Source organism: Bufo bufo, chromosome 9 (assembly GCF_905171765.1).
Source record: "Bufo bufo chromosome 9, aBufBuf1.1, whole genome shotgun sequence".
NCBI classification, from domain to species: Eukaryota; Metazoa; Chordata; class Amphibia; order Anura; family Bufonidae; genus Bufo; species Bufo bufo.
The window spans coordinates 90,449,335-90,469,126 of record NC_053397.1 but is presented as its reverse complement, the minus strand read 5'-3'; the positions used below and the strand labels follow the sequence as shown (position 1 = coordinate 90,469,126).

The following is a 19,792-nucleotide window of genomic DNA, read 5'->3' as shown; positions in this document are numbered from 1 at the left end:
GTTTGGCATTATTTTGGGTGCATATGACTTTTTGATCGCTTGCTATTACACTTTTTGTGATGTGAGGTGACAAAAAATGGTTTATTTAGCACAGTTTTTATTTAAAAAATTTTACGGTGTTCATCTGAGGGGTTAGGTCATGTGATATTTTTATAGAGCCGGTCGATACGGACGCAGCGATACCTAATATGTATACTTTTTATTTTATTTATGTATCGCCGCGTCCGTGACAACTTGGTCTATAAAAAGACCACATGATCTAACCTGTCAGATGAATGTTGTAAAAAACAAAAAATAAAAAGTGGAGTTTCTACTCTAGGGGTGCATCAGGGGGGCTTCAAATGGGACATGGTGTAAAAAAAAAAACAGTCCAGCAAAATCTGCCTTCCAAAAACCGTATGGCATTCCTTTCCTTCTGCGCCCTGCCATGTGCCCGTACAGCAGTTTACGACCACATATGGGGTGTTTCTGTAAACTACAGAATCAGGGCGATAAATATTGAGTTTTGTTTGGCTGTTAATCTTTGCTTTGTTACTGGAAAAAATTGAAAATTTGGCAAAAAATTTAAATTCTGAAATTTCATCTCCATTTGCCAATAACTCTTGTGGAACACCTAAAGGGTTAACGATGTTTGTAAAATCAGTTTTGAAAATACCTTGAGGGGTGTAGTTTCTTAGATGGGGTCACTTTTATGGAGTTTCTACTCTAGGGGTGCATCAGGGGGGCTTCAAATGGGACATGTGTCAAAAAAAACAGTCCAGCAAAATCTGCCTTTCAAAAACCATATGGCATTCCTTTCCTTCTGCGCCCTACTGTGTGCCCGTACAGTAGTTTACGACCACATATGGGGTGTTTCTGTAAACTACAGAATCAAAGCCATAAATATTGAGTTTGATTTGGCTGTTAACCCTTGCTTTGTAACTGAAAAAAAATTATTAAAATGGAAAATCTGCCAAAAAAGTGAAATTTTGAAATTGTATCTCTTGTAGAACACCTAAAGGGTTAACGACGTTTGTAAAATCAGTTTTGAATACCCTGACGGGTGTAGTTTCTAGAATGGGGTGGTTTCTATTATGTAGGCCTCGCAAAGTGACTTCAGACCTGAACTGGTCCCTAAAAATTGGGTTTTTGAAAATTTCAGAAAAATTTCAAGATTTGCTTCTAAACTTCTAAGCCTTGTAACATCCCCAAAAAATAAAATATCATTCCCAAAATGACCCAAACATGAAGTAGACATATGGGGAATGTAAAGTAATAACTATTTTTGGAGGTATTACTATGTATTATAGAGATAGAGAAATTTAAACTTGGAAATTTGCAATTTTTTTACAAATTTTTGCTAAATTTGGTATTTTTTTTATAAATAAAAATGAATTTTTTTTTACTTCATTTTACCTGTGTCATGAAGTACAATATGTGACGAAAAAACTATCTCAGAATGGCCTGGATAAGTCAAAGCGTTTTAAAGTTATCACCACTTAAAGTGACACTGGTCAGATTTGCAAAAAATGCCCTGGTCCTTAAGGTGAAATAAGGCTGTGTCCTTAAGGAGTTAAACACCCCCCCCCCCCCACCCAAATATAGAAAACAATATATCACGATATATATCGCATATCGCACATGCTTAAAATTATATCGCAATATAGATTTTTGGCCATATCGCCCACCCCTACCCCACAGTATACAACACCTCACAGTATACAGTAGAGCAGTATAGCACCGCACTGTATACAGCACCCCAAACTATACACAATACAGCACCCCACACTATACAGCCCCCCACACAGTACAGCAGTATAGCACTCCACAATATACAGCACCCACAGTATACAGCCCCCCACAGTATAGCACTCCACTATATACAGCACCCACAGTATACAGCCCCCCACAGTATACAGTACAGCAGTATAGCACTCCACAATATACAGCACCCACAGTATACAGCCCCCCACACTATACAGCACCCCACAGTATATAGTACAGCAGTATAGCACTCCACAATATACGGCACCCACAGTATACAGCCCCCCACACTATACAGCACCCCACAGTATACAGTACAGCAGTATAGCACTCCACAATATACAGCACCCACAGTATACAGTCCCCCACACTATACAGTACAGCAGTATAGCACTCCACAATATACAGCACCCACAGTATACAGTCCCCCACAGTATACAGTCCCCCACACTATACAGCACCTCACTATACAGTAGTTTACAGTATATTAGCATAACAGCCCCTGTCACCTTTTTCTGATGTAATCTTCACAAAAAAAGCTCCACAGTTAAGGCAAACTTCTCCTGCAACACTCCTGGTAGAAAGGACCTTGATGACCTCATAGCCATGTGACCAGTAATATTGCTAGGTTACTTGTCACATGGTGATGATGTCATCTAAGGTCCTAGAGAATCACAGCTCTCACAGTACGCTGCCTGGAGTGCCGGCAGGCATGGCAGCACCCCCTATGTAGCTGACAGCCTGACACCCGGGGCAGTGGCTAGCAGGGCTCAAGAGGCAGCTGCCTTGGGCCCCCCAGGAGCAACTGGGCCCGGGGCAGCTGCCCTTTTTGCCCCATGTTAAAGACTTCCCTGCTAGTGACCCTGCTCCCCCCTCCTCCTGTCACCCCACTGGTGATCCTGCTCCCCCCTCCTCCTGTCACCTCACTGGTGACTCTGCTCCCCCTCCTTCTGTCACCCCACTGGTGACTCTGCTCCCCCCTCCTCCTGTCACCCCACTGGTGACTCTGCTCCCCCCTCCTCCTGTCACCTCACTGGTGACTCTGCTCCCCCCTCCTTCTGTCATCCCACTAGTGACCCTGCTCCCCCCTCCTCCTGTCACCCCACTGGTGACCCTGCTCCCCCCCATCTCCTGTCACCCCACAGGGAAAAAGCTGAACAGACTTCACCGACTATGATGGGATCCGTTCAGTTTCCATTCGGGATCCTGTCTTTTTACCGGACACAAAAGTGCTGCATACAAGGCTTTTTTGTCTGGTCTTTCGTCAGAATCTGCAACAGAGGCTCTAAACGCAGCCTCCAACGATTTGAAGGCCTACGTATTATGTAATTTAGTAATGCTCACACATGCCCCCTCACAGTGTTTGCATTTCTTTCTGGCAAAGCTACCTGAATCTGGCCTGCGAACTTTATACCATGTCTAGTGCGGCCCTCAGACAAAAATGGTTGGGCACCACTGTTTTAGCCCATAAAAGGTATACACATAGGGGGTATACACAATGATTAGAATTATAACCCTAAAACATACGCTAAAAATAAAAATAGGCCAGTTAAATCAAATATGTCACTTACTTCACTAGGGAGGTGGCTGTACAAGATAAACTCGAGACACTTGACACCCTCCCCTCCCTTGCCGAGATCGCCTGTAGTATGTAAAAAACACCACGTCCACAAGGATGATGACCGATTATCGATTACACTTGGTGCTCCATGTTGTTACTGTTGCTATCTGCCTGCCTGCCATCCTGCCTACCATCATGTTCCATATGGCTGCTGCCTCCTTCATGCCACTGCCACCTTCATGCCACTGCTGCTGCTTGCCTACCACCATGTTCCATGTGGCTGCTGCTGCTGCCTCCATCATGCTGCTGCTTGCCTGCCAACATGTACCATATGGTTGCTGCTGTCACCACCGCAGCTACTGCCCCTCACCTGCTGATCCCCTACTACTATTAACGTGAAGCCTCTGCCACTACTACCTTTACTACTACTATTACTGATAGACAGACCTGTATGTTACATGCTATGCTGCTTCTGCTGCTGCTACTACTATTGTGGGCACATGCCTCTTATTACCGTACCCTTTCCACATCCACACTGTACTGTTGCTGCAGCCAATTAAAAGCGAAAATTTGTATAGCCTCATTTACAACGAGGCATGTTTTCTTCTGACAATTAACACTTGTGCATGTCATATGGGAGGCATTCTGACCCTGCCAAAACATAATTTATGGATGCTTGGTCCCCCAACAAGCCATAGTTAAAAAAATAAATAAAATTATGGGACAATTTTTGGAAGCCTTGGAATAAGAAAAAGCATAACGCATGCATTGTGTTTTTAAACACCCAGTTTGTTAACGCTGTCAAACGTGTGTTTATCCATAGTTCAGTACTGTACTGTATGTACTGTATGTCAGTGTTACTGAGACATTGTTTACTATTGCTGTCATTGCGTCCAAGAGCTTGGGGGAGGGAGAAAAAGCAAACAAACATTCATAAAAAATGAACAAAGACATGATATGTTTTTCTAAAAATTCTAGTCCTAGGAGACTAGAAGGTGTCATATACCAATTTCCAGGGCATTTGGAGCGAATCTGTTTCAGCAAACATGAACTGAACAGCAACAGGTTTGCTCATTTCTAATATATATATACAGTTGCAAGTAAAAGTATGTGAACCCTTTGGAATGATATGGATTTCTGCACAAATTGGTGATAAAATTTGATCTGATCTTCATCTAAGTCACAACAATAGACAATCACAGTCTGCTTAAACTAATAACACACAAAGAATTAAATGTTACCATGTTTTTATTGAACACACCATGTAAACATTCACAGTGCAGGTGGAAAAAGTATGTGAACCCCTAGACTAATGACATCTCCAAGAGCTAATTGGAGTGAGGTGTCAGCCAACTGGAGTCCAATCAATGAGATGAGATTGGAGGTGTTGGTTACAGCTGCCCTGCCCTATAAAAAACACACACCAGTTCTGGGTTTGCTTTTCACAAGAAGCATTGCCTGATGTGAATGATGCCTCACACAAAAGAGCTCTCAGAAGACCTATGATTAAGAATTGTTGACTTGCATAAAGCTGGAAAAGGTTTTAAAAGTATCTCCAAAAGCCTTTCTGTTCATCAGTCCACGGTAAGACAAATTGTCTATAAATGGAGAAAGTTCAACACTGCTTCTACTCTCCCTAGGAGTGGCTGTCCTGTAAAGATGACTGCAAGAGCACAGCGCAGACTGCTCAATTAGGTGAAGAAGAATCCTAGAGTGTCAGCTAAAGACTTACAAAAGTCTCTGGCATATGCTAACATCCCTGTTAGCGAATCTACGATACGTAAAACACTAAACAAGAATGGATTTCATGGGAGGATACCACAGAGGAAGCCACTGCTGTCCAAAAAAAACCATTGCTGCACATTTACAGTTTGCACAAGAGCACCTGGATGTTCCACAGCAGTACTGGCAAAATATTCTGTGGACAGATGAAACCAAAGTTGAGTTGTTTGGAAGAAACACACAACACTATGTGTGGAGAAAAAGAGGCACAGCAGACCAACATCAAAACCTCATCCCAACTGTGAAGTATGGTGGTGGGGGCATCATGGTTTGGGGCTGCTTTTCTGCGTCAGGGCCTGGACGGATTGCTATCATCGAAGGAAAAATGAATTCCCAAGTTTATCAAGACATTTTGCAGAAGAACTTAAAGGGAACCTGTCACCAGTTTCATGGTGTCCTAACTAAGGGCAACATAAATAAGTGACTGATTATCTTAGCAAAATGCTGGGTCACTTTCTTTAATTGACCCAGTCAATCTGCCAACATCTTGTATTGAAAAGCTCCAGCTGATAATGATGAGTCATGAATAATTATGAGCTCCTGACTCTCCCCGTCTACCTGCTGCTGATTGACAGTTATTTTCCATATGAATCAGCAGCAGGTGGGCAGGGGAGTGGCTATAGCTCTGAATAAAAAAAAAACGCTGGACTCACTGACATCACGCTGGACTCAAATCAGCTCATTAGCATGCGGCATGTGGCATCTTTGTGTGTATATTATGAGGTAACCATCTGTCACACCAGTAAGTGAATACATCTAAGGTACTTTTTAGTAGTTAATGATTGTATATAATTAGTTAGATTATAATCAAATATCCACATGACAGGTTCCCTTTAAGGCCATCTGTCCACCAACTGAAGCTCAACAGAAGATGGGTGTTGCAACAGGACAACGACCCAAATCATTGAAGTAAATCAACAACAGAATGGCTTAAACAGAAGAAAATACGCCTTCTGGAGTGGCCCAGTCAGAGTCCTGACCTCAACCCGATTGAGATGCTGTGGCATGACCTCAAGAAAGCGATTCACACCAGACATCGCAAGAATATTGCTGAACTGAAATAGTTCTGTAAAGAGGAATGGTCAAGAATTACTCCTGACTGTTGTGCACATCTGATCTGCAACTACAGGAAACGTTTGGTTGAAGTTATTGCTGCCAAAGGAGCTTCAACCAGTTTTTAAATCCAAGGGTTCACATACTTTTTCCACCTGCACTGTGAATGTTTACATGGTGTGTTCAATAAAAACATGTTAACATTTAATTCTTTGTGTGTTATTAGTTTAAGCAGACTGTGATTGTCTATTGTTGTGACTTAGATGAAGATCAGATCACATTTTATGACCAATTTGTGCAGAAATCCATATCATTCCAAAGGGTTCACATACTTTTTCTTGCAACTGTATATTACAGATGAGTGAATTTTTCAAAAATTCGATTCGCCAGGTCACCGAATTTTCTTGAAAAAATTTGTTTTAATCCGAATATATTCGCGGCGAATTTCGCCGGACTGTCCGGCCTAAAACCGGACCTCTGGCCACCCTAGGGGCAGGCTGCTGTGGAGGTCACAGGTAAGGGGATGGTCCGCTATGGAGGTCAGTGTTAAGGGGCAGATTGCTGTAGAGGCCACTGTTAAGGAGGCTGGGTGTTGTGGAAATCACTGTTAAGGAGACGGGTACTGTGGAGGTCCCTAATAAACAGACGGCCGCTGTGGAGGTCACTGTTAAAAGGGCGGCCCGCTGTGGAGGTCACTGTTAAGGAGGTGGGATGATGTGGAGGTCACTGTTAAAGGGGCAGGTGCTGTGGAGGTCTCTGTTAAGGAGGCAGGGAACGGTAGAGGTCACAGTTGAAGGGACGGTCCCCTATGGAGGTCAGTATTAAGGGGCGGGGTTCTGAAGAGGTCACTGATAAGGGGCGGGTGTTATGGAGGTCACATTTTAAGGGAACGGAGCTCTGTGGAGGTCACTGTTAAGGGGGCGGGTTATTGTGGAAGTCACTGTTAAGGAGACGGGTACTGTGGAGGTCACTAATAAAGGGGCGGCCGTTGTGGAGGTCACTGTTAAAGGGGAGGGCGCTGTGGATGTTATTGTTAAGGGAGCAGGCTGTGGAGGTCACTGTTAGGCCCCCTGCACACGAACATGTGCACCCCGTGGTCGTGCTGCGGCCAGCAAAATGCTGGACTCAATGCACGAACACAGTCCGTGGGGCAGCCACAGCGGATCGCGGATCCATTCACTTTAATAGTTCCGCGATCCGGCCGTTCCGCAAAAAGATAGGACATGTTCTATCTTTTTGGGCAACGGAAATACAGGACGAAACCCCATGGAAGCACTCCGTAGTGCTTACGTTCCGCACCATTCCGCATCTTGGGATTTGCGGACCCATTCAAGTGAATGGGTCCGCATCCCTGATGCGGAATGCCCACGGAACGGCACCCGTGTATTGCGGATCCGCAAATGCGGTCCGCAATACGGCAACGGTAAACACACGTTCGTGTGCAGGGGGCCTTAAAGGGGCGGGCACTGTGGAGGTCATTGTTGAGGAAGGAGGGGACTGTGGAGGCCACTATTAAAAGGGCCGCAGGGTACTGTGAGGTCACTGTTAAGGGAGCAGGGTACAGTGGAGGTTGCTGTTAAGAGCGTGGGGTACTGTTACAGTCACTGTTAAAGGGGCAGTCCCTGTGGAAGTCTCTGTTCAGTGTGCCGGGAATGGTGGAAGTCACAGTTAAAGGGACTGTAACCTATGGTCAGTGTTAAGGGGTGGGTGCTGTAGAGGTCATTGTTAAGGGGGCGTGCCCCTGTGGAGGTCACTGTCAAGGTGGTGGGGTGCTGTGAAACTGACTGTTAAAGGGGAAGGCTGCTGTGAAGGTCAAAGATATGGGGGTGGGCTGCTGTGGAGGTCATATTTTAAGGAGACGTGGCTCTGTGGGGGGTCAGTGTTAAGGGGTGGGGGGCTGTGGAGGTCACTGTTAAGGGGGCGTGGTAATGTCACGCTTATAGTGGATACTGTCAATATCTTTTAACGACACACAAAAAAAATTAAATGAAATAGATGAAATATACCCTTGCGAAGCTGGGTCCTTTAGCTAGTATATGTAATTATTAATGTTTTAGTTGCAAGGTTTAAAGATGGCACCCATTCCTGAGTGCAGCAGGCACCATAGCCGCCAGGTGCCTGCTGTTTTAAACACTGATTGCAAACATTTAACCCCTCAGAAGTTATGGTTACATGTGACCACAGAATCTGAAAACGCTAAAACCGGAAGCATGTGCTTCCTGGCTGGGGATGTCTTCCCCTGGCTGAGATCGGGGAAGGCGTTCCATAGAAGTAATAGGCCTGTACAAGGCTTCTGGTCTATTAATGGTATTTTCAGAGGCGTTGCTAGGGTCCCCCCCCCCGCACTTTGCCACTTTGCTGTATTTGCTATACAGCAGCACTTACCTGTCACATCCAGGGCCTCCAGGTGACGTCTCCTCTCTGTCATCATCTTCTCTGTAGATCTTCTCTCTCATCATCTTCTCCACTCGGTCTGGATAACTTCTCTCAGCCGCCTCGTCTCTGCAGAGTGTGACACACAGACATCTTAGCTTCCTCACATTCTATCATTATCCCCCAACTGGAGTCCCCACAGTGTTATCCTGCTGCTTGCTATGCCCCCCCCCCCCCCCAGGGGTGTAGCTATAGGGGGTGCAGAGGTAGCAGTCGCTACCGGGCCCAGGAGCCTGAAGGGGCCCAAAGACACTTGTGCCGCATAAGAAGACACACAAAGCACTGAGGGAAGGGGGGCCCAAGCTGAACTCTTGCACCGGGGCCCATGAGCCTTTAGTTACGCCCATGCCCCCCCCCCCCAATACCCCCAAATACTATCCTGAAGAAACATTACTGCCCCAACCGTGATAATGCTCCTCAACAATGCCCCCATTATTAGAAGAACCCTCCCATATTAATAATACCCTCACAGAGTCCCCAGTAGAAATAAGGCCCCCTATTGTTCCCCCAGTGGTAATAAAGCTCCCTACAGACCCCTCAGTAGTAATAAGGCCCCCATAGTGCGCTTAGTAGAAATATGGCGGATCTATAAGACCCTCCTATAGAGCCCCCAGTAGTAATAAGACCGCCTATAATGTCCCCTGGATCTGCAGTTCCCCCTGCAGTTATAATCCTCCCTCCACCATACAGTCCCATGTAAATAACATCACCTCCTCCCCAGCCGCCTCCAACGCACAGTCCCATGCAAACATCACCCCCTAAGGATACTTTCACACTTGCGTTCGTGCAGATCTGTCCTGTACTTGAATTGGACGGATCCGCACCGATAATACAAACGAATGCATCCGTTCAGGACTGATTCGTTTGTATTAGATTTGAATTTCTAAGTCCCAATACGGATCCGTCCTGACTTACATTGAAAGTCAATGGGGGACGGATCCGTTTACAATTGCACCATTTTGTGTCAATGCAAAGGAATCCGTCCCCATTGACTTACATTGTAAGTCAGGACGGATACGTTTGGCTCCACAAGACAATGCGGACACAAAAACGCTGCAGAATTTTGGGGTCCGCCTCCAAAACGGAACGTGGGGCCGTACGGAGCCGAACGAATGCATTCTGAATGGATCCGCATCCATTCAGAATGCATTGGGGTTAAACTGATGCATTTGGGGCTGCTTGTGAGAGCCTTGAAACGGATATCACAACCCAGATAGCAAGGATAACTTGCCACAAACTTGTGGCAGGGTTAAATTATAAGTCTTGTTAACTTGCTGCACACATTCTCTGGCAAGTTGTACACTTGCAGAGCACTTGCAGCACAAATTCTAGTTGACACTTTTTCAACTTGCAGCAAATTTGCTTGGAAAGTCTCTAGCAAGAGCATAATAACTTAACGAGAACTTGCATCAAGTTTGCAAAAGCAAGTTAATCTGGAGACTTGCAAAGCAGACTTGCTGCAAGTTTGCAACATACTTGTGAAGCTTGGCAAGTCTGCAATAGCTTAGCAAGTCATTTTCAAAATTGCAGCACAATTACTTGCTATCTGGGAAGCGGATCCCCAAACGCAAGTCCCATGTACATAAACATCATTCCCCCCCACCATCCACTTTGAACATGAAGTCCCATGTAAATAACATCACTCCCTCCCCCAGCCACCTCAAGCACACAGTTCCATGTCAATAACATCCCTCCCTTCAGCCCTAACATACATCCCAGTTAAATAACTACAACTCCCAGCATTGCTCTGCCTCTCCCTTCACTTACCTTTTCTCATGTACAGACATCACCATTAGGCTCCTTCTCCTCTTCACTCCGGTCCAATCCTGCACTGGTCACATGATGGTGACATCATCCAGGTCATCCTATCACAGCCTGTTTTGCTGATCACATGACCTGTGATGTCACCACAGGTCCTTCAGCTCTTCCCAGTGTATTAGATTCAATTGTATTGCCGTTCTGTGTACGGCAATACAGTTGTATCTAGCAGGCAGGCCCAGAATGTTTTAACCTAGCGACGCCCCTGGGTATATTCCAATGCTGGCCTGCAGGTGGCAGCACTGCATTGGAATGTACTGAATTCTTTATTCTGCAGTAGATAAAAGTCCATTACAGAATACAAATGCCATTCTCGCAAGAACTTGAGCTCATTCTCCGTGGCTAAGAGCAGGGAACTCTGATTGGATGCGCTCACAGCCAGGGAGAAGATAACCACTCCTTATTATAATATAAGGCGCCAAAATATACAGGGCCAACAGAGGACAAACGGGCTATGGCATCAGTGGGGGTCGCCCTATAAGGTAGGATAATAATTAGACTAGAGCTAGCCTGATGAAAGGTCCTCTTTAACAGTGACCTCCTCAGTGCATATGCGACCAGACCCTCTGGTCATTTCAGGGGGCAGGGACCCCATTCTCGTGATTGGTGGGGGTCCCAGCGGTAGGACCCCCACGATCTGATATTTATCCTCTATCCTGTAGGGGATAGGGGATAACTTTTACATACCTGAATACCCCTTTAGTTCTTGTAGTGCTGAAAAAAATGAGCTTTGTATCCAGTGGCGTACATATAGAAGCAAGGGCCCCATAGCAAGGATCAAACCAGCAGGATAATGCTCTCCTACACACAGCAAGGGATTTCCAGGAATGTCTCCACCAGATTGCAACACTTCCTTGGCCTGCCTGGTCACCAGATTTATTACTCATCAGGTATTTATTGGTCCAGCTGGATTACGAGCTCTGGAAACCTACAAATGTCCAGGAACTACTGTTTTCCCCAATAAGTGTTTCATTTCGCTCTAATATTGTAATCACTGACATATTGATTTTTGTTGTTTTTTACTCTTTACTCACACTATCTAGAGGAAGCTTTACCTAGAAAGTGTAATCATTACAAGTATTGTGAATAATTAACAGACCTTTGACTAAAATCTGGAGGTTTCACAAATATTAGGACAGAAACATTAACGGCACAAAAAAAAAACCATGAAGCTACAGAATTTCTGGCTGTTAGGTTTTATGCTCTTTATATCATGTTCATCAGAAGGTAAAGTTGTGTCATATTCTGCAGTATTTTCTGTTTGATTTGTGCTAATGCCCTGGCTTGTGTTATTGGTTGAATTTGACTTCACTTCTCCTTTACATGTGAACAGTATGTCTAGTAATAACATGCATGGGATATTTGTATTATACAGGTCTTGTTGGTGGGCCCCAAGCATGTGAAAGTGTCAGTGTTCATCAGTTCTGTCATGGTCATTTTCGAATGTAAATTTTATCATTTCATCAGAAAAAAATGAATAATCAGATTATTGATCAATTGATAATCATCTTCATCATCAATGTTATTGGTGTGAGTAATAGTTTAAATGAAATTGATCACTTGATTCTCAAAAATTTTATTTTTTATTTAAAAAAAAGGGTTTCCAATGGGAAAAAAAAAATCAATGGCAGCAGGGGTTTATAGGGGGTTAAAAAAATAAAAGAACTGATACCTGATCCGCTGCTGCACCTGTTCCAGTGCTGCCCGGGTCCCTGTTGGTCCTGGTCCCATCTCAACCTTGAATTATCCACTAAGCCAATCAGAGGGTACCCATCTCAGCCCATGACTGGCTGCGGGCATTTTCTGTGCCTATACAGGGTCAGGAAGTAAAGACCAGCAGGGATCAATGCAGGAGCGGCAAGGGATCGATGAGATAAATACTTATTCTTTTTTTCATGGTTAAACCCATTAAGCCTGCTAACACCAATTTTTACAGCTGTAAATGATTTTTAACTGAAAATGTAATGAATAAAAGCCATGTTTACCTTCACAGACAATTTTTGGCTCCAATGCATCTAAAATGCACCTTTGCAAATAGGCTTGTTTTAAAATGTCCTATTTTTTGTTTCTACAGCTCCCACGCAGACCTAGCAATAGACTTCAAACAAATCTTGTGTAATCTGATCCTTTAGGCCTCTTTCACACGACCGTTTGGCTTTTTCAGTGTTTTGCGGTCCGTTTTTCACTGATCCATTGTTCCATATTTTGTTTCCGTTGTGCTTCCGTGTCTGTTCCGTTTTTCCATTCGGCATATACAGTAATTACAGTCAGGTCCATAAATATTGGGACATCGACACAATTCTAACATTTTTGGCTCTATACACCACCACAATGGATTTGAAATGAAACAAACAAGATGTGCTTTAACTGCAGACTGTCAGCTTTAATTTGAGGGTATTTACATCCAAATCAGGTGAACAGTGTAGGAATTACAACAGTTTGCATATGTGCCTCCAACTTGTTAAGGAACTAAAAGTAATGAGACACAATAATAATCATAAATTAAACTTTCACTTTTTAATACTTGGTTGCAAATCCTTTGCAGTCAATTACAGCCTGAAGTCTGGAACGCATAAACATCACCAGATGCTGGGTTTCATCCCTGGTGATGCTCTGCCAGGCTTCTACTGCAACTGTCTTCAGTTCCTGCTTGTTCTTGGGGCATTTTCCCTTCAGTTTTGTCTTCAGCAAGTGAAATGCATGCTCAATCGGATTCAGGTCAGGTGATTGACTTGGCCATTGCATAACATTCCACTTCTTTCCCTTAAAAAACTCTTTGGTTGCTTTTGCAATATGCTTTTGGTCATTGTCCATCTGCACTGTGAAGCGCTGTCCAATGAGTTCTGAAGCATTTGGCTGAATATGAGCAGATAATATTGCCCGAAACACTTCAGAATTCATCCTGCTTCTTTTGTCAGCAGTCACATCATCAATAAATACAAGAGAACCAGTTCCATTGGCAGCTATACATGCCCACACCATGACACTACCACCAACATGCTTCACTGGAGAGGTGGTATGCTTAGGATCATGAGCAGTTCCTTTCCTTCTCCATACTCTTCTCTTCCCATCACTCTGGTACAAGTTAATCTTGGTCTCATCTGTCCATAGGATGTTGTTCCAGAACTGTGAAGGCTTTTTTAGATGTCGTTTGGCAAACTCTAATCTGGCCTTCCTGTTTTTGAGGCTCACCAATGGTTTACATCTTGTGGTGAACCCTCTGTATTCACTCTGGTGAAGTCTTCTCTTGATTGTTGACTTTAACACACATACACCTACCTCCTGGAGAGTGTTATTGATCTGGCCAACTGTTGTGAAGGGTGTTTTCTTCACCAGGGAAATAATTTTTCGGTCATCCAGCACAGTTGTTTTCTGTGGTCTTCCGGGTCTTTTGGTGTTGCTGAGCTCACCGGTACGTTCCTTCTTTTTAAGAATGTTCCAAACAGTTGTTTTGGCCACGCCTAATGTTTTTGCTATCTCTCTGATGGGTTTGTTTTGTTTTTTCAGCCTAATGATGGCTTGCTTCACTGATAGTGACAGCTCTTTGGATCTCATCTTGAGAGTTGACAGCAACAGATTCCAAATGCAAATAGCACACTTGAAATGAACTCTGGACCTTTTATCTGCTCATTGTACTTGGAATAATGAGGGAATAACACACACCTGGCCACGGAACAGCTGAGAAGCCAATTGCCCCATTACTTTTGGTCCCTTAACAAGTGGGAGGCACATATGCAAACTGTTGTAATTCCTACACCGTTCACCTGATTTGGATGTAAATACCCTCAAATTAAAGCTGACAGTCTGCAGTTAAAGCACATCTTGTTCGTTTCCTTTCAAATCCATTGTGGTGGTGTATAGAGCCAAAAAGGTTAGAATTGTATAGATGTCCCAATATTTATGGACCTGGGCTGGGCATAAAATTTTCAATAGATGGTTCTGCAAAAACGGAACGGATACGGAAGACATACGGATGCATTTCCGTATGTGTTCTATTTTTTTTGCGGACACGTTGACTTGAATTGAGCCACGGAACGTGACTTGTGTCAATAGGACATTTTCTATCTTTCAACAGAACGAAATACGGAAACGGAATGCATATGGAGTACATTCCGTTTTTTTTTTTTTTCGAAACTATTGAAATGAATGGTTCTGTATACGGCCCGTATATGGAGCGCAAAAAACAGCCCGTAAATGAAAAAAAAAAATGGTTGTGTGAAAGAGGCCTTAGGCTCCATTCACACGTCCGCAACGTGTTTTGCGGATCAACGGAGCCGCGAATCCACAAAACACGGAAAGCGGCAATGTGCATTCCGCATTTTGCGGACTGCACATTGCCGGCACTAATAGAATATACCTGTTCTTGTCCGCAATTGCGGACAAGAATAGGACATGTTCTATTTTTTTGTGGAACGGAAGTGCGGACCCGGAAGTGCGGATCCGCAATTCCGTGTCCGGGCAGCACATCGTGCTGCCCCATAGGAATGAATGGGTCCGCAATTCCGTTCCACAAAATGCGGAACGAAATTGCAGACGTGTGAATGGACCCTTAGTCATATGCTCTTCCATCTGACTACTACGTTTTGGTTAGCAAAAGATAGGAGACAGATGGAGCCCGGTATGACTACAAGATCAGACTGCACAAAGTTTGTTTGTAGTCTGTAATTAAGAACATAGGCCTGCATGGGGGCTGTAAACAACAAACAAATTAATCCATTAATGACCGCCGATACATGTTCTTACAGCTGTCATTAATGGGCTTTATTTTAGGCCGCTGCCTTTTTAAGGCAGTCTAGAATAAGTGCCGTATGGGTCTCCCGTGCAGCAGATAGCGGAGGCTCTGCTCTCACAATAGATAAGTCAGAGCGGGAGAAGAAAAGGAGAGGGTTAATCACCAGACCTTCGGATCGATGGTCCGAGAAAAACTTTGCAGGGCGCCAAAGGAGGGCAAAATGGAGGATTACTACTAATAGATAATGAAAAGCAAAAAACAAAGTAAAAAACAAAGTAAATGGGCAGGCTGCCAATGGTCACAACCTGACCCTGATGATCACAGGGTAGGTTATTGGGAAGAAAAATGGTGGTGCGTCGGAACGCTAAAAAGACCAGGCGGAGGGCGCCAAAACCCTTGGATACGAATATGGATAGAAAGTGGGTCTCTTTTGAGACTGGACCCACCAAGTGGGTAAACTTGCCCACCAAGTATATAAAATCAGATGTTAAAAGTAAATAGTATCATATAAAATGACCTATAGTCACATATAAAGTTGAAAAAAAAAACAATGTAAATAAAAAAAAAATATATATAAAAAATATATATTATTGATGACTCACTTCACCCAGGAGGGTAATGTGGGATAAAGCTCAAGACACCCACACCACACCTCCTGCGCCTGGGTCGCCCGTAGAGATGTCAGAATCGGACAGAGACACACTCAGGAGTCTTTTTCTTTTTTCTTTCCTTTTATTCCAAAGCCAGGGTGGGGGGAGTGGACAGCTCAACGCGTTTCGGGGCCTCTAAAAGGGTCCCCTTCATCAGGAGCAGATACGGCATCTGCTCCTGATGAAGGGGACCCACTTTCTATCCGTATTCGTATCCAAGGGTTTTGGCGCCCTCCGCCTGGTCTTTTTAGCGTTCCGACGCACCACCATTTTTCTTCTCTCACAATAGAGCCAGGCTTCTGTTCTAAAGTCCTGGATCGTCAGAATTCAGGCCGCTTAACCCCTTGTCAATAGCAACCATGGCATCTAAACGGTTACCAATAAAGAGAAATCCCTCTGTCTCCTAGGGCCAGCCCAGGAATGAGATCACGGGGTGCCGATGTCTGTGAATGGCAGCCTAGGAGCTAATAAAGGCTCCATACCTGCCTGCAGTGTTCCCCATCAGGCTGTGCCTCTCTGGTGCACCCTGATGGTGACTGTCAGTAAAGCACTGAGAATATAATGCATTGTACAGCAAAATATCGCATGTTATGGCCCCCTTGTGGGACTAGCAAATGGTTAAAAACAGTTACCGTAAAATGTTATAAAATAAAAAAAATCTCAAATCTAAAAAATACACCTTTTTTCCAATGAAACAAACCTTTTAAATGTAAAATAAATTGCAAAAATAAAACCACTGCACAATTATAAGTTATCCCATACAGTGAATGTCATAAAAAATTGAAGAATTGGTGTTTTTTGCTAATTCGCTACAAAAAAAACACAGAATAAAAAGCAAGCAAATGAAATGAATGAATGTCCAGCAAAAATCAAGCCCTCACACAGCTCTGTAGAAAGAAAAACAAAAAAGTTATTGAGTCTTGAGATACAAAAACATATTTTTTTTTTAATAAGGGGCACTTTACTGTGCAAAAGTAGTAAAACTTTAAAAAACTATATGTATTTGGTATCACTGTAATCGTACTGACCCAGAGAGTAAAGATATCATGAACACTCAGTGGCAGTATTGCTGCTTTATTAACCCTGCCGCTCTAAAAGAGTTAATTAAAGGTACTACTTAGTAAGTTATATGAACACTAAAATATTGCCATTAAAAACTACAACTTGTCCTCTAAAAAACAAACCCTCATAAGGCTGCTTCAATAGAAAAATAAAAAAGTTATAGCTGTTAGAAAGCGACAATTTAAAAAATGAAAATGATTGCTTTGTCACTAACGTCTAAAATGCATGCAGGGGGGAGGGATTAATCAGGACTATTTGCAAACTTTCTTGATTTTCCCATTTAATTGCATTGTATCAATAAATGTTACTATAAACATTGCCTGGATGTTTTCCAATATAGTTTGCAATGTGAAACAAATCCCATCCCCATATTTTCTCCAATACTGCATTTTTTGTAGATCAATAGATTTAAAATGATGCATTTTAAGGCCCTTTGTGGGTCATGAGAAAGTCATAAGGACAATGCACTTGATGCAGAATAAGTTGGTTATAGGCAATTCCCTAACATTTCGATGAGACTACTAAAAATAGACATGTTCCATGATATTTTATTCATTGTTACAGGAAACGTGTGCGACTTTCCTGATGTCGACAATGGAAAGATTGCTCAGTACTATTACATATTCAAAAAGTTTTATTTCCCAATGAAAGAGGGGAGTAAGCTGTCTGTGTCTTGTTCAGCTGGGTACATATTTCAGTCTGGAAGGCAAGAAGATGAAATCACGTGCACATCAGAAGGATGGGAACCTCCAGCAATATGCTTCAGTAAGTTTGCAAGGATTTCTTCTATTCTTACCAGACTTCATTAAGAGATGTCAGTTTATACAATGAATGACAATGCTTGTCAGAAAAAGATATATTTAAAACCTAATAGGCCACAATGATCGTAAAGAAAAGGGCATTCATCAGTAAGCATGCATTCCATATAATTTTGCATTAAAAATAAGGCTCAAGTGGCATTTGTAGTGTTGATCACGAATATTCGAATTTCGAATTTTTATCGCGAATATAGGTACTTTGAAAATTCGAGAATATTTCGAATATAGTTATATATATTCGTAATTTCGAATATTCGAATAAAAGTTTTCAAATAATTTTTATTTATTTTTTTAATCAGTGCACATGATCCCTCACTGCTTCTAGCTTGTGGGCCAATAAGAAGGCTGCAATATACTTGACTTTAGGAGTAGTAGTGTTTGCGTATTTTGCTCTATATTAGTTTTTTTTTTAATATTTGCTATATTGCTATATATTCTTGTTTTAGAATATTACGAATATTCGAAAAAACGAAGCTATAGCAATATAGAGAATATTCGAAAAAAATCTAATATAGAGCAATTTAGCTAATATAGTGCTATAATCTTCGTCTAATAGTTGTAAGTTGAAAAATTCGCAATAAAAAATTCGAATCCGAAAATTCGAATTCCAAAAATTCGCATATTACACAATCATTACCTTTCCGATTTTTCGAGGGGAAAAAATAAATCGTGAATTTTTGAATTTTCGAATATTCGACGAATATTCTACAAAATATTCGTGAAATATCGCAAATTCGAATATGACCCCTGCTTCAGTAAGTTTGCAAGGATTTCTTCTATTCTTACCAGACTTCATTAAGAGATGTCAGTTTATACAATGAATGACAATGCTTGTCAGAAAAAGATATATTTAAAACCTAATAGGCCACAATGATCGTAAAGAAAAGGGCATTCATCAGTAAGCATGCATTCCATATAATTTTGCATTAAAAATAAGGCTCAAGTGGCATTTGTAGTGTTGATCACGAATATTCGAATTTCGAATTTTTATCGCGAATATAGGTACTTTGAAAATTCGAGAATATTTCGAATATAGTTATATATATTCGTAATTTCGAATATTCGAATAAAAGTTTTCAAATAATTTTTATTTATTTTTTTAATCAGTGCACATGATCCCTCACTGCTTCTAGCTTGTGGGCCAATAAGAAGGCTGCAATATACTTGACTTTAGGAGTAGTAGTGTTTGCGTATTTTGCTCTATATTATTTTTTTTTTTAATATTTGCTATATTGCTATATATTCTTGTTTTAGAATATTACGAATATTCGAAAAAACGAAGCTATAGCAATATAGAGAATATTCGAAAAAAATCTAATATAGAGCAATTTAGCTAATATAGTGCTATAATCTTCGTCTAATAGTTGTAAGTTGAAAAATTCGCAATAAAAAATTCGAATCCGAAAATTCGAATTCCAAAAATTCGCATATTACACAATCATTACCTTTCCGATTTTTCGAGGGGAAAAAATAAATCGTGAATTTTTGAATTTTCGAATATTCGACGAATATTCTACAAAATATTCGTGAAATATCGCGAATTCGAATATGACCCCTGCCGCTCATCACTAATTATAAGTACCTATCATTTCAAATTAAATGGGATGTCTGGCCACGTAACCTTTTTAAAAAACGATCATGATTGTGTAAAATAATAAAAGAACTAATGCCCACCTTAAAGTGGACCTTTTATGGGTCCAGAATTTATAAACTAAGTATCAGTATACGTAGGGCATACAGCGGGGATCTAACTGCACTTACTATTTTTTCTGGGCGCCGCTCCGTCTGCCCGCTGTGGCCCCCGTTAAATTATCCTGCCCTGTATGCTAATTTTCGTATCGGAACAGGGAGGAGGAGACTACCCTGTTTCTCAATGGGCGTCTCCTTCTTCCTGGTTGTGAGCTGTCCAATCGCAGCGGACAGCGTCACAGCCAGGGAGAAAAAAAACTCACCTTCTCCCTGGCTGTGACGCTCTCCGCTGTGATTGGACAGCTCACAGCAAGGGAGAAGGAGACACCCATTGAGAAACAGCGCAGTCTCCTCCTCCCTGTTCCGATACGAAAATTAGCATACAGGGCGGGAAAATTTTACTGGGGCCACAGTGGGCGAACGGAGCGGCGCACAAAAAAAATAGCAAGTG

At 42.4% G+C, this 19,792-nt stretch overlaps 1 protein-coding gene across 1 annotated transcript in view; it reads left to right on the top strand.

The window, feature by feature from the left end:
• The first annotated feature begins 11,561 nt into the window (after positions 1 to 11,561).
• The window catches only part of F13B (coagulation factor XIII B chain), a 94,526-nt gene continuing 86,295 nt past the window's right edge, over positions 11,562 to 19,792 (top strand). The window contains exons 1-2 of the mRNA XM_040408049.1: positions 11,562 to 11,617; positions 17,399 to 17,599. Of these exons, the coding sequence (XP_040263983.1) occupies positions 11,590 to 11,617; positions 17,399 to 17,599 (229 nt within the window). The 5' untranslated portion in view covers positions 11,562 to 11,589. The remainder of the gene's footprint in view (positions 11,618 to 17,398; positions 17,600 to 19,792) is intronic.